The sequence below is a fragment of the Glycine soja genome, chromosome 1 (assembly GCF_004193775.1).
Source record: "Glycine soja cultivar W05 chromosome 1, ASM419377v2, whole genome shotgun sequence".
In the NCBI taxonomy this organism is placed as follows: domain Eukaryota; kingdom Viridiplantae; phylum Streptophyta; class Magnoliopsida; order Fabales; family Fabaceae; genus Glycine; species Glycine soja.
Genome location: NC_041002.1, coordinates 57,145,527 through 57,169,580, shown reverse-complemented (window position 1 = coordinate 57,169,580; position 24,054 = coordinate 57,145,527). Strand labels below are relative to the sequence as shown.

The 24,054-nt window shown below is 34.5% G+C and overlaps 2 protein-coding genes and 3 pseudogenes across 10 annotated transcripts; 1 reads left to right on the top strand and 4 right to left on the bottom strand.

The window, feature by feature from the left end:
- Nucleotides 1–338: 338 nt before the first annotated feature.
- On the bottom strand, nucleotides 339–2,497 carry LOC114368274 (annotated as a pseudogene).
- Nucleotides 2,498–3,725: 1,228 nt separating this feature from the next.
- On the bottom strand, nucleotides 3,726–14,266 carry LOC114368263. 3 transcript variants are annotated; one of them, XM_028325587.1, is made up of 14 exons: nucleotides 13,948–14,265; nucleotides 13,250–13,870; nucleotides 12,932–13,138; nucleotides 12,519–12,827; nucleotides 12,288–12,412; nucleotides 10,965–12,113; nucleotides 10,526–10,667; nucleotides 10,251–10,410; nucleotides 9,524–9,687; nucleotides 8,286–8,371; nucleotides 8,021–8,120; nucleotides 5,826–5,887; nucleotides 4,720–4,879; nucleotides 3,726–4,280 (listed from the first exon to the last, which is right to left on the bottom strand). In XM_028325587.1, the coding sequence occupies exons 1-14, from the start codon at nucleotides 14,110–14,112 to the stop codon at nucleotides 4,113–4,115; spliced, it is 3,618 nt and encodes a 1,205-aa protein (XP_028181388.1). In that variant the 5' UTR covers nucleotides 14,113–14,265; the 3' UTR covers nucleotides 3,726–4,112. The 3 variants fall into 3 exon arrangements, 1 of the variants encoding a protein (XP_028181388.1); XR_003657326.1 differs by lacking the exon at nucleotides 3,726–4,280 and adding an exon at nucleotides 5,333–5,458 and having other exon boundaries at nucleotides 4,771–4,879; nucleotides 13,948–14,266; XR_003657327.1 differs by lacking the exon at nucleotides 3,726–4,280 and having other exon boundaries at nucleotides 4,816–4,879; nucleotides 7,997–8,120; nucleotides 13,948–14,266.
- Nucleotides 14,267–15,251: 985 nt separating this feature from the next.
- LOC114368240 (RNA pseudouridine synthase 4, mitochondrial) lies at nucleotides 15,252–18,581 on the bottom strand. 6 transcript variants are annotated; one of them, XM_028325567.1, is made up of 9 exons: nucleotides 18,249–18,581; nucleotides 18,047–18,181; nucleotides 17,931–17,978; nucleotides 17,768–17,848; nucleotides 17,579–17,692; nucleotides 17,385–17,483; nucleotides 16,584–16,695; nucleotides 15,913–15,959; nucleotides 15,252–15,816 (listed from the first exon to the last, which is right to left on the bottom strand). In XM_028325567.1, exons 1-9 carry the CDS (start codon nucleotides 18,543–18,545, stop codon nucleotides 15,460–15,462), a joined length of 1,290 nt encoding a protein of 429 aa, XP_028181368.1. In that variant the 5' UTR covers nucleotides 18,546–18,581; the 3' UTR covers nucleotides 15,252–15,459. The 6 variants fall into 6 exon arrangements, with proteins under 6 accessions (XP_028181368.1, XP_028181373.1, XP_028181370.1 ...); XM_028325572.1 differs by having other exon boundaries at nucleotides 17,390–17,483; nucleotides 17,579–17,679; XM_028325569.1 differs by having other exon boundaries at nucleotides 18,255–18,581.
- Nucleotides 18,582–19,956: 1,375 nt separating this feature from the next.
- Nucleotides 19,957–22,392, top strand: LOC114368236 (annotated as a pseudogene). The gene is made up of 5 exons (XR_003657325.1): nucleotides 19,957–20,519; nucleotides 20,778–20,952; nucleotides 21,032–21,233; nucleotides 21,563–21,777; nucleotides 21,991–22,392. The product of XR_003657325.1 is annotated as a methylthioribose kinase-like (transcript).
- Nucleotides 22,393–22,889: 497 nt separating this feature from the next.
- LOC114399437 lies at nucleotides 22,890–23,542 on the bottom strand (annotated as a pseudogene).
- Nucleotides 23,543–24,054: the final 512 nt, after the last annotated feature.

Here is a 24,054-nt window from a genome sequence, read left to right as displayed (position 1 = left end):
TTTATTGGCATCATGTCTAGAGTCGAGACTTAGGCTTTAGATAAGAAATTTTAAAATTTCAAAGAATTTAAAATATATAGAAATTTAATTACTTCAAATAAATTCTTTTATTTTAAAAATATTTTGTTTGGATAAAAAAATTCATTTCTTGTGTTTTAAATTCTTTATTTAAATAAACTAATTTAATTTCCATCACAAGGAAATTTCATTTTGTGTTATTTGAAATTCTTTTATTTTGCTCTAGAAAAATCCTCTATAAATTCCTATCATTTTTAAATGAAATATTTAATTTCCAAAAAAGTTATTTTGATGTATGGTATTTTAAATTCACTCAAGAATTGAATTCTTCTCTCAAAGTTTACTTAAAAAATAAATTACTACTTTTCCTTCCTGTTTTGAACCAAAATATTGGCTAGGGAAAGAACAGAGATGACATTTTGATGACTGAGATCTACGAGTTTACAGCAATGAGAATCCCGGATAAGTGAGTAACTATTCTGGAGCGTTATTCTTATAGATGCCCCTATTCGTATTTAAGAAAACTACATTCAACCTTATGCTCTTAAGATCCATTTCCAAGCACAGACCACTGTTGCATGTCAGCATATCCTAGCTGTTTCCTGAACCAGTTTCAAAATTCTATGTGCCATTGTCTGAAAGTGAAAGTGATAATGCAATTCGTTAGCATATTCATAGACGAAACAATTAACGAGAGGAACAAGTGTCACAAGCTAGCCTGCATATTTAAGAAAACAAAAAATGCAAGTTACCTAATTGATGAGAATGCATCTTATGGGTAAGCAATGGACTGTATATATTCCTGCTGCCACATCATCAAGCTTCAGGCCTTCCACGAGAATGATTTCCTAAAGCATTTTCACTTGTTAGTGTATATATATGCTGGTTCTAACTCCCGAAATTTGCTAACAAACAGTGAAACATAACACGTATCATTTCTCAATCGATCATAATTAAAAAAGTTTTCTTACCCTGTCTTTCAGAAAAACAAGGTGAGCTGTAATCAAGTGGTCGAAAGCAGCAACTGATAGTTAATCTATTCCTACATTGCATCGCATAAAATGTGTCATTGCAACAAAGTTGGTAAAGAAAAAGAAAACAAATATTTGAACTTAAAGTGATAGAGGTCTAGATTCAGAGTACTCGATCAAACTTCGTACCCCATTGCCCAGAGGCTCTTCGCTATGCAAAGGTATGGGGGAGGGATATTATACGCAGCCTTACCCTTGCATATGCAAAGAGGCTGTTTCCGGATTCAGAGTACTCGATCATTTGCCAAAAAAACAACAAATGAAATGGTAAACAAATTATCCACTAGGATTTGGGATGACTCTTTTATAGCTGCTCTGTCAGCACCGGAGACAACATTAATATAAGGGCACATAGAGTCTATAATCTATACTGCTTAGAATTAGGTCGTGTTAGTTAGGAAAAGGAAAAAAAATCAACTACGTGACCTAAAATCTGTGATATTGGGATAAAAGCAACCCAAACCCCAAAGCCTTACCCACAAGTTTAATGTCAGTGTTCTCCACTAGCCAATTTGCTCCATCTTCTGTGAATCCCACATAGCTTGTGTCAAATTCCTTCTGATACAACCGCCTAATAATTTTACAAGCTTTTCGTTAGTTTCACATTTCACTCCTATCAAACTACAGAATATTTGAGAAAAATACTCCCTATAACAACACCAATACATTAAAGAGAAATGTTTCTTCCTAGGATGAGAAGAACTAAAGAAAGATAAAGGGAAAAAAAATGAAGAGAAAGAAAGAATAAGAGAGAAAATAGAATCTGTAACATAAAATTGAAGATTATTACATGTAAGTATTTAATGTTCGGCAGAGCACACGACGTACGCCCCTTGGAATATTCAATGACTTCATAGCATGAGCTGGAAAATAAAATGGCATTTTCATTAAGAAAAGTTGTCTTCCAATTTTGTTTTAAGAAGCTATATATAATTGGTTATATATGCAGAAGTAATAGTTGAAGAAAGTAGGCCAGAAAAAGATTGTACTCCACTTGACGGTGATAGAATGCAAAAACTTGAGTTAGTATAGTAACTAGAAAGAAATTAAAATATGTTACATACCGCTGATGTTTGTATCTCTTGGAACATCAACTAATAGTGCAGGGCCTACATATTAATTAAACATGAGCATGGATCTGACAATTGATCGAAGTGGTGAGGTAGCATATATAGTAATATTAAGGAGTAGTAAGTCGACATGAAAACCTGCATGGAAATAGTGATCGAAAACGTGTCCGGGAGCATCGACATGGATGCCGCTGTGAGCAGGGATCCAGAGAACTTGTGACTAATATCAACGATCCATGATCGTACTCATCCTCCGCCACACATTCACAAACCCAACACACAACAACTCATTATCAGGGTATGCCACCAGTAAAAATTCATCTTCATGCTTTTCTTTGGTTAGTAAAGTAGTAAGTCTTCACTTTCCACTCAGCTCAATCATACATGCTACAAGACAAATTAGGTATATTCATGCATGAAATCAAAATTATTATTATAGAAATGTATTCGTTTATACTACTCTTGCCTTTTGTTTCTTAACTAATCACCTAGCTAGTCAACAAAACAGGCCTCCTAAGTCACCAGTCTGCTACCTAAACCCATTTGTTTTATACATTATTATTCTAATAATAATAAATCATATATAAAAGAAGGGATTAACTTACATCTAACATAGTGATACCTAACATTTTTCACAAAGTGATGATGAAGGGTATAATTTTACAAATCTTTTCATTTTCCAATTCAATACTATCTATTTATTCGTAAAACTATTTTCTTGATTGCATGGATCGATATAGAATCTTGAGAGTTAGTGAGGACAATTCATTTATAATAATAATAATAATAATAAATTAATTATACATATGAAGATAAATATATAAATTTTAAGATTATAAAGTAAATGAGAATTTTTTTTTTATGGTGAATGGGTTTCAATATTTGACAATATAGGAGTAAAATATAAAAAATTAACATTTATGTGTAATTTCATCAAAACGAGTGTGTGTATTTGCACACATTCACTTGAATATAAGTTTGTTCCCGGTAGAACTAACTTGTACTAATTAATTGTTTTTTGTTAAATGATTTTATCTCAAAATTTATCATTAAATTAAAAGTACATACTTATCACAAGTCTAGAAAGCTTATTTATAACTTATTTAGATGTAACATACATGTGAGTGTGTGAGAATGTACAAAAATAACATACGATAATCAAATACATAATAGCTACTATAATAGCTTATCAAATATATTCAATATGTCTATATACTACTTTTAGCTTATTTCAAAAAGTTCTTTAAAATAGCTTATGAAAATATCTTATGACTAATATAACAAAAAGTATAATCATATTGTTTGTTTAATATTAAAACAATTTATATATAAAATTTACATAGTAAGTAGTTATTCAATAAAATCTTAATTAAACTATTTATCCAAATGAAACCTTTATGTACAAAATTTTATACTAAAATTCAAAATATATCATTTGAATGTCTAAATTAACATAACATATATTTTAAAATATGTCAATGATTTAGTACCCAGTTTATCTCTTAATATGAATAAAAAAATTTATTATAGTAAAAATAACGTTAGCATAAAAGAAATGTCTTTTACTACTGATTGAGAATATGTATGAATTATCGTAGACTCTTAATGAATAAAAAATGAAAACATAAATTTCTTCCACGAAGACTGCTTGAAATAACTTGGATACACAAACAAATAAAATTGTATCCATGGGAAACACAGATACAGCGACTTTCTTTGTTTGTCCTTTTTCCCTCATTAAAGATACACAATCGATTGAGATATTCCAAACAGTCATGAATTGGCAAAACCGCTCAGAGACACTTCTACCACATTTCAATTGTTCTTCTAAAATTAACATGTTCTCATCAACAATACCCAGTCACAGCAATGTTGACCTGTAAAAGCTGGCTTCCTAGCCCTTGGCTGTGCATTATGCCCTAATTCATTGCCAAAGCTTGATTCCTAGCCCTTAGCTGTGCATTATGTAATTCATCGTCAAAGCTGGCAAATTTCAGACGGCATAGTACCCCATCTCATTGCTGACATTTGAATAATATTCATTATAGTTTAGATAATCCCAGAAACGAGAAAGCCCAAAATTCCCATGTTTAGGTCCCTTAATATAACATATGTGCAGTTCTTTTAGACTTCTATCAAACTTCTGCTTTATAGAAAGCACCTGCAAATAAATTCAAACTACAGGTCAATATATTTTACTCCCCAGCTTAGGACCAATTATTTGACAGCATACCTAACATATCCCAGATAGGATGATCATTCTTATCTAATGTGTGGATGTTTTCAAGAGACCTTTTGGCAAAGCTTAGGTTATTTTGAGGGAACCAGACCCTACAACTTAATGAGAACATTGAGAAGGCCCTCTCGAATAAAGGAATGTATGTATATTGCCTTACATCATATGTAGACATTCCTATGGATGCATAGCCAGTTAAGAATAATCACTAATATCTATATATAAAATGCCAAAGTGCCCAAAATATTTTTTAGGTAACAAACAGCCCTAGCCTACATGGTATTTTCATTCAATTTGGTTTTCTAAAGCATAAATGTACCAGATAAATGATGTATAGAGATTCAAGAAAAATTTCCTGGTTTACCTGGGATATATTGATTTTAGAAAGTTTGCCTAGCAAATCTTCTGGATCACTTCCAGAATCCCAAGAACCAACTGTAATACAAGACCGGAAATCGAGTGCACATTGCAAAATGCTCTCAATAATGCTGCCAACTGCCTTTGTTTCATCAGACAGGAAACATCTGAAACGAATATATACGCAAACAAAAAATAAAACACTGACTATCAGAGTCAGATGCTGAACTTACGGGTTATAAATATCACCAACTGAATGCAAGTTTGAAACACTACACTAGTTTACACTATTTACACACCACAATTTGCACACTTTTACACTAGTCATTAGTGTGCATGTAAATGATCAGCATGCATCAAGTGGTGAATAGGTTCACATTAATATACCCAATAATCACATAATACATGCTGATCACTAGCATAAAAGTGTTGAGCAAATTTCTGGACAGTTATCATTCTTTTTACACTAAACCCAGCAATAATTGAATTTGAAAGCATTACTTAAACCATTTAAATATGGATGGAAATCCAACAGATGCATCTCATGTGCCCCATCTTGTTTACCCTTTACTATTACTTTCCCTTAATCTTCTGGCTTTAAAAAGAAGAGCAACACACACCACTTCCTTGAAGCAGCTGCCACGGTGCCAAGTGCCAATAATAATGAGCACCAGTGTGATAAATTGTTGCCTGGCGTTTTTTGAGCAGAGACTTACTGAAAACCCCCATTGCAAGTTGCAACATGCCTGAATTGTCAATATTTTAAAAACCCTTTGATGCATCTTGGATTGGAAGATGGGTGAAGAGAAAAATTTATTATCCATCTGCTTTAACACATTACAAAATGGGCAGGCCCATAATGATCAAGCATTTGACCACGCATAAAGATCCACTAATCAGTAGACATTGCATGTGGCACCAAAATATGCATCACTGACTTTCAAAGATAATATTAACTTGGTAGAAATTTAACATAGAAGAGACCAGACAAGACAGAATTAATAATTGAAATTTGACCTTAAGTATTCACTATTTGCAGAAATTATTGCCCCTAAATTGACTTTCTAATAGCTGTCACTATAAAAAGTAATAAAAAAATAAATGTAAACTTACATGCATAACGAATCAGCAAGATATTCCATGTGCACTGATTCAAGATCCATCATATCTTTCACCTACATAATAAATGGCAGGAATATCCAAAAGATTTATAAAATAGTTGAATTACTACGCCATGTAAACAAGATCCAGCCATCAAAGTTATCAAAAACTAGAAAGCTATGAAATTAACAATTGAGGGAGGTAGAAGGAAAATATGGTAATCCAGATCAACAAAGTTCATCTCTCTATAACCCTTTATATGTGGTGGAAATTTTTTGTATTTCTACAACATTTAAAAATTATAATAGAGATGCTGCTGAGATGACTCTAAAATTTGTTTATAAGTTCCTACATAAAAATCTTAAAAGCATCCCACATAATAAACAATATTTCCAAATTTCCTCTTATGTTATGCTAAGCATAAAAGCCTGTTAGTGTCAAAACAGTGTTTCCAAATTTCCACTCAGGGTCAACTTGCAAACATACTCACCAAGGGGCTGAACGGCAGTAACTTTGAAAGAATTATATCCAAGCTGGGAATGGAGAACACTTATTCACCAGCTTGAGGGAGAGTGTCAAAACCGTGTTGCTTCTATTTTAGGAAGTTTTATATTTTATCCCTGCTGTATTTTTATTTTGTAATTGTTCTGTATCTTGCTATTAATACTAGGTGTGTATATTAGGAAGCAATCCCATAATCACAGGGATTTGTCCCCTAGAATTAACTGTCCCTATTTCCTAAAATAGCCAACAGGCTTGTGTATATAGGCACCTGATGTACCTCATAAAAAATATACAATAATATTCTTCCTTCTAAATCTGAGAGTTAGGAACCAAAGAACAGAAGACAGAGAGAAGATATGAAGTATATTATTGGTAGAACAAAAATGTACAGAACAAAGGAGAGAAGTCTCTCCTCCAAGGGTGTCCCCTTTCCAAAAGAATTTCTCCTTTCACACAAACAATCAAATTCACAGAATGAATCCCTATAATCTGATTTCCCCTATTTATAACCAATCCCTTCTATACAATGGAGTAACTGACTAACATCTGCCCTTATTCAGCTCTCATTTTAGTCATTAGCCAAAGCTGCAGCTGCTTGGTCTTAGAATGCGGGTTTAGGGCCTAACACTACCTACAAAATCGACTTGTAAGGTGAGGGTTCCCCCTCCTCCCCACTTATATACACTAATTTGGCCTTATCACTAGGTGATGTGGGACTACACCATCACTCTTGGTGTTGCAATTAAGGCAATCCCCAAAGAAGCCACAACTAAGGCGTGCTAGGAGGGGACCACAACTAAGGTGGCTTTCCAATACTCCCCTTCATGCCCAGGACCTCCAGCCTAAAGCATGACAAATGCAAGTGGCCCAACAATAAATCTAGGATAGGCTCTGATACCATCTTAAAAATGTGGGTTTAGGGCCTAACTCAACCCTACAAAACTGGTTTGTAAGGTGAGCATTGTCCTCCACTTATATGCACTAATTTGGCCTTATCACTAGTTGATGTGGGACTACCATCACTCTTGATGTTGCAATTAAGGAAGCCCCCAAAGAAGTCGCAACTAAGGTGGGCTAGGGGGGGCCACAATTAAGGTGGCTTTCCAACACTTTGACATCCTTGAGCAGTATAACTCTCTTGTATTAATATCAGTGTACAAGCATACAGCAAACACAAAATATCAAAGAATTACATCACAAGGTCAGAGGACCTAGAAATAATGAAAAATAGTATGATTTTGATTTATGGGCTTTAAAATAAAAGAAATAAAAAAAAACTTGCATCTCACAAATAAGGATGAAAGGATTCAATTAAATAGGAAAAATAGCACATTTGCAAAAAGGATTAAATAAATCTCTAAGTTTACCTAATAACCTGTCATTTTTTGGGAAAACAAGATCTAGCTAATACATAAGGCATACCTAGCTATAATTCAAGCAGTGCCTAATTGTATCAGAATCGTACTCAAGTTGCATATAATTTTTTTTTTAAATTAATTTTGATGAGTACCCAAGTCCAAGTATACCCAATGAGTACCAGTACCCTTGAAAAGTAGTTTTCTACAACACATGCAATACATAAGCAGTTAAAAAACAAATGATTTTTTACTGAAAACAAATTATACTTTGAATTGAAGAAAAAGATGCCCAGAGAATGATAACTAAATAAATAGCTATACCAATTAGAAGCATTGGTCTCAAACCTTATGCTGAAGGGAATGAAGAAACCTGCACCATGATACATGAGATAATTGTGACTCTACATACTGCTGCAAAGTAGATACAAAATGGTTTATCTGGTGCCTGTCATTGAAAGTGGAACAAGGATGCTTAAAAGTACAAATATGAATATAAAATTTATATGAGGAACTATTTGAACTAGTAACAGAATCTGAGAAATGCTCATGATATCAAATAGTAGTATTAACAATGTGCCCATGTATTTAGAAAAGAAACAACTTTCAGTACCTCATCTTCATCAACATATTAAGATGCCCTGTCTCAAGCTGGTGTATTTCAGAATTTTGATTTTTATTGGTTGTATGCACCAAATCCTGTCCACCAAAATTCAAAGAAAAGTTCCATTACAATTTACACAACCAAAAGCCCTTGGATTCTTTTGGAAATTCTGACTGTAAGCATTTCTGAGCAACAGAAGCAAATTGGAATATCATACTAGAATGTAAGTACAGACTTTCTAAATTGCAAGCTCTCAATCATTTTAATAAAACTTAACAGTGATAAAATACAAAGAAATATGCAACGCACTATGCAGGTAAAAGAGAATATGATAATATATTTTGGGGGGTAATTTACAAAAATATACTTCTTGATTCAAATATTTCCTGTTTAGAAAAATTAAGGCTACAAGTAGTTACTCATCAGCAACACTTTGGACATAAATGACCAATTGTTCTTAAATTGAAATATTTATACAGAAGTATGGTCAATCTTTGGAGAGTCATTAGAACCATTGGAGGAGCTATTTTCAGCCACATGTCAGGCGAGAGGAGAGAGAAAGCTCAATGAAAAAGGGCAACTTGAGCAAGATGACATGGCACTTGGTAAAAAAACTGCACAAGGGTAAGAGAGGAGGCTTTGACAACATGGGTGCAGCAGAAGCAGGTCAGAGAATAAGTTGAAACAACAACTAGAAGGTGGACTTTTCAAAGGGATGCCATCAACTGCACAGTGGACCAAAGAAAACGGAGCAGATCCTGGTAGGGAAGTTGATGTGACTGCAAGCTAAATGGTGCCAATGGCAACGGGTTACCAGAAATTGGCCAGTTGTGTGAATCTAATATTTCTAAGTACATTAATTACTATTATTTCCAACACCAAGAATTCCATTTTGTGCCACCCCCCTCCATTTTTTCATAAATAATAGATTTTTTTATACCTATAAAAGAAATTGTATTAAAAATAGAAAACAGATTGATTGCAGTGGAACATATTCAACCAGAATAAGGCATAACACAGATAAGTGGGTGTGTTCCGATCATCCAACCATGAGTTGTTTTATTAATTAATTCATCAAAGGTAGAACCTTGGCACATGTTATTTCTAACTTCTACTTAGACATGTTACTCCATTTATTATATAGACAGAAAATCATAAATATATTTAGGAGATATAAGATAATAAATGCATATTTGTAACAATGAACACAAGGGAAAAAAAGGAAAAAATTCCCCAAGAAATCACACCTTCAACGAGCACCATACATCTGTCAATGAAAAAATGGCAAGCTTCACTTGTATCAAAAAGCTGAATATATCAGCATATACTTTCAATGCAGCAGGTGTTAAAACAATACTGAGTGGCCACTGCACATGGTAACCCAGTCCTAAGAAATCAAAAGAACGGACCCCTGCCATTATTTACAAATTCATTAGTTGATGCCAAAGAGAGGATAATTGGCGGGGGAGATAATCAAACTTGAAAATTGAAATCAAACTGATAAGAATAAATAACAACTACAATATTAATAAAAGTGAAAAAAACAAAAAGCTAATCAAAGTTGTTCTTAGTAAATTATTATTATTGTGGTGATTGTTATTTATACAGGAAATGAGTACAGTAATATCCAAGAAGAGGCACTCACACGGAAACTGAAAATCCACCTTTATTTATACAGGAAATGAGTACAGTAATATCCTAGAAGAGGCACTTACCTGGAAACTGAAAATCCATTTTTATTTAATTATATAAATGGCCTGACAATTTTTAAAAATTTTAAAACCAAATGAAAATTTATTTAAAATCAGGAATATGTAATAGGAAAATATCCTTAGAAGTAGGAAGTGAGCATAAACTTGGCCTATGTAGTGAAAATAGAATACTGGGCCTTTAGGAAAAGTAAAAATGGACTTTGTAGTAAAAATAGAATTGGGTAGCAACTGGGGAATCCCCTTTTCTATTGTATGGATGTACCAATAGCAGATGCAGAAAGAGGCAATTTCCCATGTCCTTTCATGTACACAAATAACCTATCCTTGTGAGTGTCTTGTTCACAAGAAGACTTCTGAATTGACAACTCAAGTAGACCTTGAATTTCTGAAAGTCTCTCATTTGCTTCTGTAACAGACCACTTCTGCAATTTCATGTAAACCAAAGAATGAGTAAACCAACAGTATTCATAGACAATAGTCAGACTCAAACAAAGAGACAAGATAAAAAAATCATTCAGAATCAGAATTTAGGAATACATGATGCCAAAGAGACAGGATAAACAAATCTGCCCAATCTGCTAACTCCATAAAATGATACCGCCGTAGTGCCAAAAGATGCTCTTGCAACTTAAATGCTTCCTCAAGCACATTGATGGCTAGCTTGCTGACATAATTGTATCTGACATCTCTAAGGACAGGCAACACTAGTACAGTATGCTTTCCTAAAAGCAATAAATATATTGAGCATCTCAAACTCAAACTCATTTCAATAGTGGAATAAGAAAAAAATGAAAAGAAGATTTAGACTTTTTTTAGTTCTTTACTTAACATTCATGATAAATTCATACTAGTTTAATCTAAGTACGCAGAGAAATAGAAGCAAAAAGAATAATAGTAACAATAAAAAAAAAAAAAGAAAAACCATACATAAACTAATCAATCAGTTTACCAAAAATAAACATAAAGATAAGGATACTGAAGCATGATTTCCTGCAGCAAGCACTTGTCAATTATAATATCGAGTGGTATCTCAAATGCTGACAACAAACTTTGTTTTTGAGTATCATCAACATTGACAGTTTTTCCAAAACTACCTAGTAATCTTTCCCAGCTGCTCCCACCAGATACAACTGTTAAATGTTTATGGTCCATCAAGTCCGGTGAAGCATCAAAACATACTTTGGGAACATCAACCAACCCATTCTCTCTACCACAGTCAATTTCTCCATGTTCATTATTCTTATCATTACGATTAGACACATTACTATCTAGTGTAAATGAAGATGCACTTCTACATCTAGAGTTGGTGGGTACCTTGTCCATATAAACCTTACATGGGTCCTCTACAGTAGAAAAATTGAAGTAAGGCAAAGTTTGTTCATGATCAGCCTTGTATTTTCCCCCATTCCTACCCATCAGGTGAAGAATTGAATTCCTTGTCAACATAGGGTTCACACTAAGGGGATTAATGCTGGGATGGTTACACTGATGGCCATATTTTTGTGGTTGGAAACCGTACAAATGTGAAGTGAGTGTATTATTGTCAGGTTGATCCTCCTTTGTGGCTTCCCCACTCAAAGTATTGCTAATGGTATTAATGTCATGGCATAACATAGAATATTTCAGGGGTCCCAGGTGCTTTTCAGTCACCTTTGGCTCAACAGTTCCATCATTATCAAATGATTTTTTCAAAAAGTGACCCATTCCTGAACAACTGTCAATCAAACTCTCTCTATCTTGAATACTGAATTTACATAAGCAGCTTGAATTCTCTGGATTTAGAGGATTAGACATGTGACTCGATATCACTACCTCATGGGAGGTCTTCATCAACACATCAGTAGCATCCATTTTATCACAGATTCCATGCGAATCACTGCCTGAGCTTTCATGATGGCAGGAATTTTGTATTGAATTATTTAAGGTACTACTCTTCAAGAAGCTTAAAGCAGATAAATGATTTTGTTGCCCAACTACTGGACAAGACCAGCCACTAAGCTGATCACAATCCAATTGCTCCTCAGAGCTGTATAAGGATGAGCTTTCAGATAAATCACACACATCTTCCAGCAAAGAGAACTCATCTATTGTACTTGAGACATCAGAGCCCAAATCACCAATGCCCCTGAGAATATCTATAAAACATCAATGAAGCAATAACAAAGGGAAATAAAGTTGTCAGGGAAAAAACTAAGATGTCAAGCAGCAAATAAAAGAAAACATGTTACTCAGTACTTGCATCTTCATGCTCACATTTCGGGGAAGGGGGGATTGTAGGATGAGGGGAGCAAGAGATTACATATTTAAACTTCTTTTATCTGCTGTGGGGCAACCAACAAAATTGTTTTCTGACATGATCTGGCCTAGTTTGTCTAAGGTACCTCCACCATTATCAAAAGAAGGTACTAAAGCACGCATGGCTACCTGCAAAAGGAAAATGTTCATGCATAAGGTAAAAAGGAAAAGAAATAAGCACCTACTCAAAATGGAAAAAGTAGTCTTCTTTCCTAAAACTATGGAGTATGACCACCTGCTGATATCTAACTTCTAAGCTGCTCAAAAGGCTTTCAATTTTTTCATTCATCCTTTTATAATAATTTTCTCTTGCAAGAACCATAGCTTCTATAACATCTTTGCTGAAAGTCAATGGAGAAGAATAAGACAGACTACTTGAAAAGCCACTCCAACAGGGTAGAAAGTCATGACAACTGTGTTCTCCAGAAGCAACATGAATGCACGTTTCAAGCAATTTCAACAGTACTTGAAGCTGCAGACCAGCTCTAACAAGTGGAACCAAGAAGTCTTTGAGAAATCCAGGAATGGGAACTCCATCTCGCACCTGATGTTAGGAAGACCCCATCATGAGAATCTATATAACAAGGCCACAATATAAAGTTATGATGCATATGAAAACTGCTTGCGGCCAGCACAGGAAAGAATTACCTTGACACTTGCTAATGGAAAGTCAACAGAATGGCCAGCTTTAACATGTGACTTATGAGGTAAACAGTCCATATTTTCTATAATAAATTCCTTATATGGGTCATGGACTTCTGCTTTGAAAATCCATGATCTTATGAACCCACAATATGGTTCACATGATTGAAGAAAAAGAAACTTGAGCAGGGTGCAGTGAGCAGGATCAGCTACCTAAATTGAAGAAAGCTGAAAAGATTAGAAGAAATTTCAATAAAGAATTTCAGAGACAATTTGATATTGTGCATATATTATAACAATAAGTTCACACTCAAATAAGCTAACCTGTAATTGTGCAAACAAAAAAGTTAACAGATTCCCCCCTCTGAAGAAGTTACGAAATTCAGAAGTAGCTTCAGTAATCAGGTCCTGGAAAGCAGTGTCTGGAAAGCAATGAACCCACTTTTGTAGGTTACAAACACTAGCAAGGGCTTCAATCTGAGTCCTTAGTTCTTTAGTGTGCAGGTAAAACTCAAGAAGTGTAATTTCAGAATGCACTACATTCTTCAAACACCCAGGCACAGTGAAATCGACATCCTTAGATGAACGCCTTAAAAGTACAGATGTATGAATAGTGTCCAATCCACAGATGTAGCCTTCCAAGACTTTTCCCACAGAAACAGCAAAGGCTTGATTAACGAGAGTAAAGGGAGGAGAGTCATGATGAATGAGTGGAAAAGTGTCTGTAAAATAATCAACAAAAGCACGGAGAAGAAAGAGCAGAGAGCCGGTGCAGCCAATAGAGATAAGTATATTTCCAAGAGAACGAGTGGTGGAAGCACGATTCCAGAGGAAGGACCTGACAGATGGATCAGAAGAAAAGATGGCAGACAGGTTTTGAATAATAACAAGGGAAGATTTAGCACCCTGCATGGCATTCACGGCCAACCTCACCAAACTAGATTCCTGGGGAAATTGGGGAATGATGAAATTAAAAAACTAAAAAGGCAAATGGAGTGAGTGAAAAAGGGAGAGGAACTTACAGAGAGAGTGGAGAGGTGGCAGAGAGGTTGGTTTGAATTAGGTATAGGAGAAGAAAGCAGTAGCCCACTTTCAGAAGGTATGGATTCCCATGTGTCGGGGGGAAGCCATGGATCCTGTAGCTTCAAATTCTCCAAAAGAAGGGACGCAAACTTGGTATCAGCCATGTCTCTCTCTCTCTCTCTCTATGTTTGCAAAGGAAAGATTTCTTGTCTACCAGTAAAGGAAAGGGCGCCTCTGCCCCAACTGTTTTCAGATTTTCAAAAATGGATCTCAGAATTCAGATCGGCGTCTCCCCTCCCGGGTGCTTATTTTTTAAAATTATTTTCATAGACTGACAATGTAAAGCTTTTTACATTATCGATTAATTAAAACTTATTTTAAATATTAATTATCTTACCTCAATCTATAATTAGATAATAATATTAAAAAACTGATTAATATTACATTCTAATTAAATCAGGTGTTAAATAATTTTAAATTAATGCTAAGTTTTCAAAGTATAATTTATATGACAGAATCTTTTAATTCAACTATAAACTTTCAGATAATCTTTTTTCTAGTAAGGAGTTTATTGAATAATGTAAGTGTGTATAACTCATAAATATAAGTTGATCTCTCATAATAAAATAACTAGTTTGTGAATGTAGAAAATGCTTACTACTATTTTGGAGAAACAACAAGTTATCTTTTTTGTATATATTATAATGCATTTCCAACCATCGAAAAACATTAAAAAAAATTATATGATGGATATGTATAAAGATACAATTGGTTAATGAATTTGAGTAGAAAATAATAAAAATAAATAAAAGCATAATTCAATTTTATCAAATTCGTGAAGTTATTTTCAATGAAATCTAAATATATTGCATGTAACAATATGTAAAGAATTCTAACCCATTCAATATATCAACAAATGATACAAAGTCAAAACAAATAATAAGAAGCAGTAAAAAAAAACAAATAATAAGAAAAGTTCTTACTTAATTACACGAATAGAAAAGTTCTTACTTATGCTCAACGATCTCGAATTTTGGTTCAAACTGAACCACTAATACATTTCTATAATATAAGTAAATCATTCTTGAATGATTTCCTAAAACTGATTCATGTATTACATTTGATGCTAACATGAATCTTAGCACCGTAAAACTATTTTATAAAAATAGTTAATCACATTATTGGCAAAAAAAAACATCTCTAAAAAACTAATTATCAAAATATCTATAGCTTTTTCATTAAGAAAAATAATTTCAATACTATTAATTTGATCATGTCCGTTAATTCTAAATACAGTCAATGATCATAAAAAAAAGTACAGTCCATAAACAAATCACATGAACCTTTAGTTTCCAATATATCAGGAACGATATCGTTAACAAATGTAATACTGAGAGCTATAGTAATATATGGAATATTTAATAATAATTTATTTAATTCATTTTTTATATAGAAAAAGTAAAGTACAGAGGCAAATCCGAGCGGAAGAAATTGCCTTTGATGACATTAACTCAATAATTTGTGACATCCCAACTTCTTTGCATGTATGGAGGCAAATCCGCTACCAACTCAAGCTCTTCAACTAGTGAAAGATCACAACTGGAAGCTGATTGCACATTCTGCAGTGCTTGAGATATATTAGGCAAGACCATTTGCTTGCAATGAAGATGTAAACGAGGATGATTCTCAGAGATGCTCCCTTTATTCAAATTAAGGCCAAAGGGGAGTTTTTCTTCATTGAGAAGTTCTTCACGTGAGTCCTCCACATTAGGCAAATCAAAATGTCCCCACTTCCTGTGAGCTTGCCATCCATACTTGTAGTCTCCTACTATTGGTGTACCTAACACCTCAGCACAGTGGACTCGAAGCTGTGGTACCAGTACAACGCAGTTAGAATAGAAATATGGTGAGGCATATGAAATGATTTAACATTTTAAGTTGTGACACAAATATCATCTTGTTACCTGGTGTTTTCTACCAGTTAAAGGGGTCAGCTCCAACCAGGTGTAACCTGCACTATTTGAGATGACATAAGTAGGGGTTGCCAATTAAGAAGAGCTGAGGGGAAGAACTTTGCACCTGCAGGATAACTCATGCCAAAGAGGGAGAAAAAAGACACATGACAAATTTTCTACACAAACGTATTGCAAACAGGCCCTGTTGTGATAAAAATCAGACATCTTCCAGCTGCTAGGAGTACTTATGCTGTTTGGCAGACTGTAAAATTCTATTTCCCAAACATGAAACTAAGTCGATGTCATACTTGATATGTAACTATTAGCTCTTTTTGTCTAGGACTCTCAGCTTTTCCAGTATCAAGTGAAAATGTTGAACTACATTATTTAATAAAACAATTTGTAACCTAACATAGTTTGGAAGCATGAATTTTTTGACATTGCAATAAATTTATAAGCAGTGGTGATATATTGCTTCTAGAACAGAACACTAATGACATTTAATGACTCCATCCTATTAACAATTAGTGTGAGTGAGAGTGGTTGAAACTAGGGTCCTAATAAGTTCAAAATGTCACAAAATAAAATGCAAAATGGGGAAAATAATGAAATTTATTCTTAACATTCTCAAAAGATATTTGATCAGATTTAATCTTAGAATTAAAAGTTTCATTACCAACCTTGTGATGATGATGCAATCACTCGGTACTCTGTAATTGCATGCTGTGATGACATTAATGTAGAATTGTCAACGATAGTTATTCGATCAGATCTCCCATTGTCAACCACCACCTTAAATCAAATAAAGAACTACAAGTTTACAACATTATTTTGCAATAAATGAGGAAAGCCCCTCAAATCAATGTCCATTTACTTTAATGCTGGAAGCTAATTTAGGTTATGGGCTATTATATTGTAACTGTAAGGCCTAAGCATTCATGTCACGCAATTCCAAAGAGTTGGTGGCAATTCGTGTGTATGAGGCTGCATCTTATGGATACTAACACGTTTGTTTTGAACTTGTTTTGTTGGTTCACAAGACATGTAAAGCATTAAAGGAAACACCATAACTGAAAAAAGGATTTATCAGAAGACTAGCTACCCAGAAGAAACATCAAAGTATTAAAGGACTAAGGGAAATTCCCCACACATAACATTCCCCACCATCTGAGTAATATAATTGTTCAAACTTTTTTTTAAATAGTGAAGAACATGGTAAATTTAGTGATTACTGACAGCATATACCATTGGTTGTTTAAAATGTTAGATGGTTTAGTTTTAAGAAAAAGCTATGATTCAGTGCAAACCTTTTTTCATTTATGCAGACATTACATACAAATAATTGCTGTTTTATAAGTTTGACATTTGTGAGTATGAAATGGATGAAGCATGCACAATGTATAATATGCCAGGAGTAGGGAGGATTAACCAACTGAAATTTTCTGGTAAATATAGTTAACAAGTGCCAATATGGATACAACCTTACCCAGTGAAGCAGTGACCAACCCCTTTGGACGTCTAGGACATCCAAGGACCAGTGCCCAGTACCTTCTTTGTAGTATTCTCTTCTCTTTGCCAATCTAACGGCACCAAATCAAGAAAAACAATGAAATGGATATAGCAATATGAGAATGTGACCATAATAGACTAATGATCTGAATGCTTTATCACTCACATCATCTGACGCCCTGGAAGTTTTCTCGCGGAAGATGGAATGCAGGACTGTTGTACTGGTGTGTGTCCTTCCCATGACCAGAATGCCAGAACAGTCTCTGTCTAGTCTATGCACCTAAAAACAATAAACTACGAATCATATTGGCACAGAACTAAAAGATGAGATAGTGAATGTGAATAATGAGCTCACCAGACGAGGGGGTTGAGAGTAACCATAATTTAAAGATGCAGCAGCTACAGCATCTAAACTCCGTTTGATATTAATGCCACCCTAATTAATTAGAAAGCAGGAGAAGGAATTAATGAATGGAAGAGCATCCGAGAATAAGAATGGGGACATTGAGATGAGGTACCTGCACTGGCATTCCTGGAGGTTTGTTGAGGACGAGAATGGCGGGATCCTAAGCACAAAATGAGAATGAGAAAGAGAAATGCGGAAAGAAAAAAGAAGGGAGTAAAAGTTGAAAACCTTATAGATAACAAGAGTACGGATAAAGTTGATTTGTTGGGGAGTGAGATGAGAATGTGTAGGCGTTTGTTTAACTTTAACAGATTGAGGAAGTAAGATACGGTCTCCTGTGTTCAAGGTGTCCTTGGCTGCCACCTTCCATTAATGAGTTAGTTTAGAAGAAGAGGGAGGAGGAGGAGAGGGAGAAAAGTCATACACATACCCTTACCCTTTTGAATGTTTGTTGTTGTATAACAGTGGCAGGGTGAATTCGAACCTGTCTTAGACGGAAAAGCTTGTGCACCAGAGCTCTGGGAAGGTGGGGGCAGCACCGAACAACCCATTTGAGTGCGGTGGTCGGAGTGGACGAGAGTTGATTCAGCTCCACACTCGCACTCGAACTCGCACTGACGGGAGGCAGAGTAAGCCATTTGTCCTCCCACGGCCTTGTCACCGCCACCGAGAACTGACGCTGCCCACTCCTCAACGCTCTCAACATCATGGATTGTGCCGCCCTCATCTCACCCAATTCAATTTACCACCCCCATTCGTGTTTTTTTTTTTCTCTTTTAAAATATTACTAACATTTAACTAACTTCTTTAATATAATTTCTCAAATGCTTAACAATTTAAGAAAATTAATTTTTCAAATTGGTTTAAAATAAGAGTTTCATGTGCTGACTCACAATATACTATCATTCTTGTATATCTTTTAAAATAATTTTTGTACAAAATTATCATACATTAAAATTTATGATTAGATGATATTATAAAATTATTTTATATTATCAATTAATTAATTATTTTTTTTAAAATAACATAATTAAATACTAAAATAGTGTGATTGTGATAATTCATAATAATAATAATACAAGAGTACACATGTAGATATTTACCATACAAGCATAAAAGTAGCTCAACCTATCCTTTAAATAATGATTGTTTAGTAACAGTTAAATAGAATTTGGTTAACTCTTTTAGATAATGATATGAAAAAGTTTGAATGATGGTTTAGTATCAGATGAAAAGTGTGTAGGAAATGGTGAAATGGAAAGAGTATTTCACATGAGAAAAAGGTTCAAATGTATGAATTTTTACATTTTGAAAATTTGAGATGAAAACTTTTATATATTATAAATTGATATTTAGATATCAAAAAGATTAAATGGCATGAGGAAGACCTTTGGGTAAGGGTGTTTCACATGCAATTGATTTATTTTTCAGATAAAAATTATTTGAATTAAACATAAAATAAAATGCAGGTCACTTTTAATATAACATTAAATTTAAATCAAACTAAAATAATCTTTTACAATTTGATTCAGTTGAATTTGATGATTTTTTATTTTTTAAATATATTATCATAATTTAAAATTCATTAACTAAACTTATAAACATTATGCTATATTATTTTAAAAATAATTTTTTTATTAAATTTTGTTTAACATATTTTAGTAAAAAATTATTATTTTCACTTCTATTTAACATCATTACAAAATGATGTTGTCAACATAACAATAATTTACACATCACTTAGTATTTAACATTATTAATATATCATTTTTTAACATATGAAATAAAACATGTATCTTGATTATTAAAAAAAGTTAACATATTTAATACTTAATACTAATACTAATTACTTTAGAAAAAATAATATAATTACAATATGCGATCTCTTCCTTTAAGATTGATTTTTTATAACAAAATCTTGAAAATTGAATCAAATTGCAAAAAATATGTTATATTTTAAAATTTTTGTTTTGACGGTTTGATTTTGAAGATAATGATGTTGTGTGAAAATCGTCCAAGTTGATTTAAACATGTGGATAACAATTTAAGCAGATAGTTGAAAAGTCGTGAAAAAGCAGGAGAGAATAAAGTTGAAATTGTTAGCATGCAGTGCAGGTTCAATGAACCAGTAGGTAAGAAATTTCTTCCTCAGTTTCTCCTTAAAACTCTAAAACTACAAGTAAGTCTCGTTGTCTGTCTAGTTAAGTAGTAATGGCGTTTACAGAATTTTGTAGACTGGACGAGAGGTCGGTGATAGAGTACGTAAAGGGCGTTCCAGGCCTGTGGTCGAAGCTGGAATTGGATGATGATAACATAATAACCGTGAAAGAGATCGGAGATGGTAACCTCAACTTTGTGTTTGTGGTGGCCAACTCCGTTATCATCAAGCAGGCTCTGCCTTACATTCGTTGCATAGGGGAATCATGGCCACTCACAAAGGACAGAGCATACTTTGAGGCCATGGCACTCCAAGAGCAGGGACGCTTAACTCCTCACCATGTCCCCCAAGTCTATCATTTTGACCCAACCATGTCCTTGATCGCCATGCGTTATCTGGAGCCTCCTCACATAGTACTCAGAAAAGGCTTGATTGCTGGAATTCAGTATCCACTCCTAGCACGCCACATGGCACATTTCATGGCAAACACTTTCTTCTTTACTTCTCTCCTTTTCCGCTCCACACTAGATCACAAACGGGAAGGTATGCATGCATGCTCTTATCATCCTATTTTAATTGTAATTCATTCTATACTTTGTATCTTGTTGATTACTTTATGAGTTTAATGTTTGTGCTTGTAAAACAATTTTATACTGTCATCAAATCACAAATAATAACTTTTTTAAAAGTCAACAAATTTTATAATATATGATAGATTTTGATTGAATAACTGTGTAAAATTATTTGCACTATGTATAATCCTTTTTCTCTTACTTTATTAATGCATTGGCATTATTCCAGTTGCCAAATTTTGCGGGAATGCAGCGTTATGCAGGCACACTCAGCAGGTTGTTTTCTCCGACCCGTATCAAATTTCTCAATACAATCATTGGACTTCTCCTTATCTTGATCCTGATGCCGAGGCTCTTCGCCAAGATGATCTCCTCAAACTTGAAATTGCTGATCTCAAGTCTAAGTATATATGCATGTCTGCCTCCCTGCCACTCCCACATTTTCCCATGCTTTAGTAAATAACTTTTTATTTTTTCCTCCAGGTTCTCCGAGAGGGCACTGGCACTCATACATGGAGATCTGCACACTAGTTCTGTGATGGTTACTCCTGAATGAACTCAAGTCATTGATCCAGAATTTGCATTCTATGGACCAATGGGTTTTGACATGGGTGCATTCTTGGGAAACCTCATCTTGGCTTTCTATGCTCAGGACGGACTTGTTCATCAACCCAATCATTCAAAAGTACGTTTGGTTAAGATGAAATGAGAGAGAAAATTATAGAAACGCTCCTTGACTGATTAGAAAGAGAGAAACAAAACTTGGGGGGGAACTTACTCTGCTGTCTATTGTTCTATCTCCATCTTCATTTCTCTTAATTGGTTTTATCTATTGTTAGAAAAAGTGTTCTTAGCACTCCTCTTAGTTTAATTACTGCTTTGGAATACAGGATGAGTGACTGTGTGTGATTAGGCATTTCATTATGATTCTTATTAATCGTTGGAGATTACTGATTAAAAGGGAAAAAGAGTGATATTCTTTGTCTCAAACCAACAGAATACAATGTTTTGCAGGCATATAAGGAGTGGATTCTTCAGACAATTGAAGACACTTGGAATCTGTTTTATGACAAATTCATTGCACTTTGGGATGAGCACAGAAATGGTGCTGGTGAGGCATATCTTCCAGCAATTTATAACAATCCTGAGGTTCAGCTTCTTGCACAGAAGAGATACATGACAGATTTGTTTCATGACAGTCTTGGATTTGGTGCTGCCAAAATGATAAGGTCACACTTTTCCTCTATGACATAATTTAACAAAAAAACTGAAAAGAAAATAAAAACAAGATAAGCAGATACTCCAGATCAGAGATTGAAGATGCCATATTATGAGTGATATGACCTTTAAATTATTTCAAATTAATCTTGAGCATATGTAGTAGATCTTGTTTTAGGTAGCGTACGTGCATAAGGATTCACACTCAATTGCTTGTTTGACAGGAGAATCGTTGGTGTGGCCCATGTTGAGGATTTTGAATCCATTACTGATGCTGTTAAACGGGCTACCTGTGAACGGAAGGCTCTTAATTTGGCTAAGATGCTTCTCAAAGATAGAAGAAAATTTGAAGGCATTGCTGAAATTGTTTCAGCAATTCGGCAATTCTAGTCTACACAAGGTTTTGCTATATCGATACTTCCATAAAGTACTGCAACTCCCAATCCTGAAGATTTTAGTTGAGGGTGTACCGCTAGTTAATTGTTACAGTTTCCCTGTCAAAATCGAGGATAAAGTGCTTTCTGTTTCTTCACGACAGTTAGTTTCTAATCACTGATTATCATACCTATATATTGCTTACCGAACTAGTAAAAGTTTTATACTCAATAATCAATCATTATCTTTTAGTGTGTTGTTTTGAAATGCATTAGTTGGCTTGGCAAACTTTGCACCAGTTAGGTAGAATACCACCTTGATTGAGGGCTGTTCATGTGTAAATAGGCTAATTACTGAAAGTTGATATGGGATGCCACCAGCTAGCTTGTAGGTCAATTGGCACTGACCTAGTCCCAATTACCCAGATGTTTGCACCTCCAATATTTATGGGATCTTTGGAGAGCCGTGAGCATGTAGTTAACAATCCTAGTCAGTTACCTTAGGGTGGTTGGTGCGTAGAATTAGGACAATCTATCGAGAATCTAACTTTCCAAGTGTGCAGTAGAGGGATGTAATTCTTTAGGAAGCCATATGACAAAATTTAAGTGAGAATTGTAAACTTCATCACTGCAGTAGTCATGATAAAGCTGTATAGAAATAAAAAGATGACTCACTTAGAAGGATTTGAGTTAGCACATGTTATATATCGTTCTTAAACTCTCCTTCTGTGAGATCGATAATTGGGTATCTATTTAAGTGAGAATTGGGACTTCATCATGCTGTTTAAATCGGCAACAAAGCCATTTTTGATACCATTGCAATAGTCTAGGAAGCGAGCAGTGACATCGTATCCTTGGTTCCAATCACCACCATGCCCTGGCTGACCCCAGTAGTCTGCTGCATAGCCAGCTTTCAACCTCACATAATCGGCAATGCCTTCAATGAGTCCTGAAAGAGCCTGGCCATTTCCATCCCACTGCAATACGTTGATAGAGTATCCCAGTAATCTCCTTTTCTACATCTCTGGGAAACCGTTCGATGAAACTCGAACTTTCATGAATCTCGTCATTGCTACAATATGCGATTTGTTGTGAAACTATGAGGGATAAACACCGGGAGATTTATCCAATAGGCCATAAGCAAACCATATAAGTGAAGTCCATCCATGTTTTCTACAATCAGGTTCACTTGTTGGACATTCTTCCTGTCAGCTACAGTGCTCTGGTGAAAGAGCTTCAGTGTGAAGTCCGCGGCAGAGTCCAGTGTTTGCTTCGCATAATCGGCACCAACTTGTTTCTCAAACATCTTGCCACCAGTGCTGGATCCAGCATTGTTTGACAAAACATATTCAACAGCTAGAGTTAGTACCAAGCACAGGAGAGGCTTAAGATATTCAGCCATTGTTGTTTCGTACAATAGCAGGAATTTGAATTCAAAACAGCAAGTAATAATGAGGTGTTAGGCGCATGACATAGATCAATTAATGTTTGGCAAACAAAGTTGGGCTCAAAGATAACATAACTTACAGACGTTTAATATTGTTTTCTATTAAACGTATTTCACTCGAATCTCATTCACTCACCGCAACAAAAGTAAACTAGTTAATATTGTCAAATCATATTCTTATTTTGTTTTAATTTCTATAAATATACATGCTAAAAATTTCTGAGTTCTGTCAATATTAGAGAATGTGTATATGTATATATCCTGTTCTTAATAGTCAAGTATCCCTATTTTAATAAAATTGAAGAAAATGGACTCTGCATGTCAATTGCCAAGTCACGTACGGATATGCTTCCGCGATTAATGTAGTTGCACAGATCATGACATTTACATGTTATTCTTGGACAATAAAAATAGGCCTCCTTTGAACGTAATCAGCACCTTGAACTTGTTCCACATGCTCATCCAAC

What these genes read in the sequence shown, in the direction of transcription:
- LOC114368263 (XM_028325587.1), bottom strand. Translation starts at nt 14,112, where the DNA reads ATGGCTGATACCAAGTTTGCGTCCCTTCTTTTGGAGAATTTGAAGCTA. An exon ending in TAGAAGTTAGATATCAGCAG is followed by an intron (nt 12,413 to 12,518) that starts GTGGTCATACTC and finishes TTCCTTTTGCAG; the next exon opens with GTAGCCATGCGTGCTTTAGT. An exon ending in TCCTGTCTCTTTGGCATCAT is followed by an intron (nt 10,411 to 10,525) that starts GTATTCCTAAAT and finishes ATGAAATTGCAG; the next exon opens with AAGTGGTCTGTTACAGAAGC.
- LOC114368240 (XM_028325567.1), bottom strand. Translation starts at nt 18,545, where the DNA reads ATGAGGGCGGCACAATCCATGATGTTGAGAGCGTTGAGGAGTGGGCAG. An exon ending in AAACATTCAAAAGGGTAAGG is followed by an intron (nt 18,182 to 18,248) that starts GTATGTGTATGA and finishes CATTAATGGAAG; the next exon opens with GTGGCAGCCAAGGACACCTT. An exon ending in CTTCCAGGGCGTCAGATGAT is followed by an intron (nt 17,484 to 17,578) that starts GTGAGTGATAAA and finishes TGGTGCCGTTAG; the next exon opens with ATTGGCAAAGAGAAGAGAAT.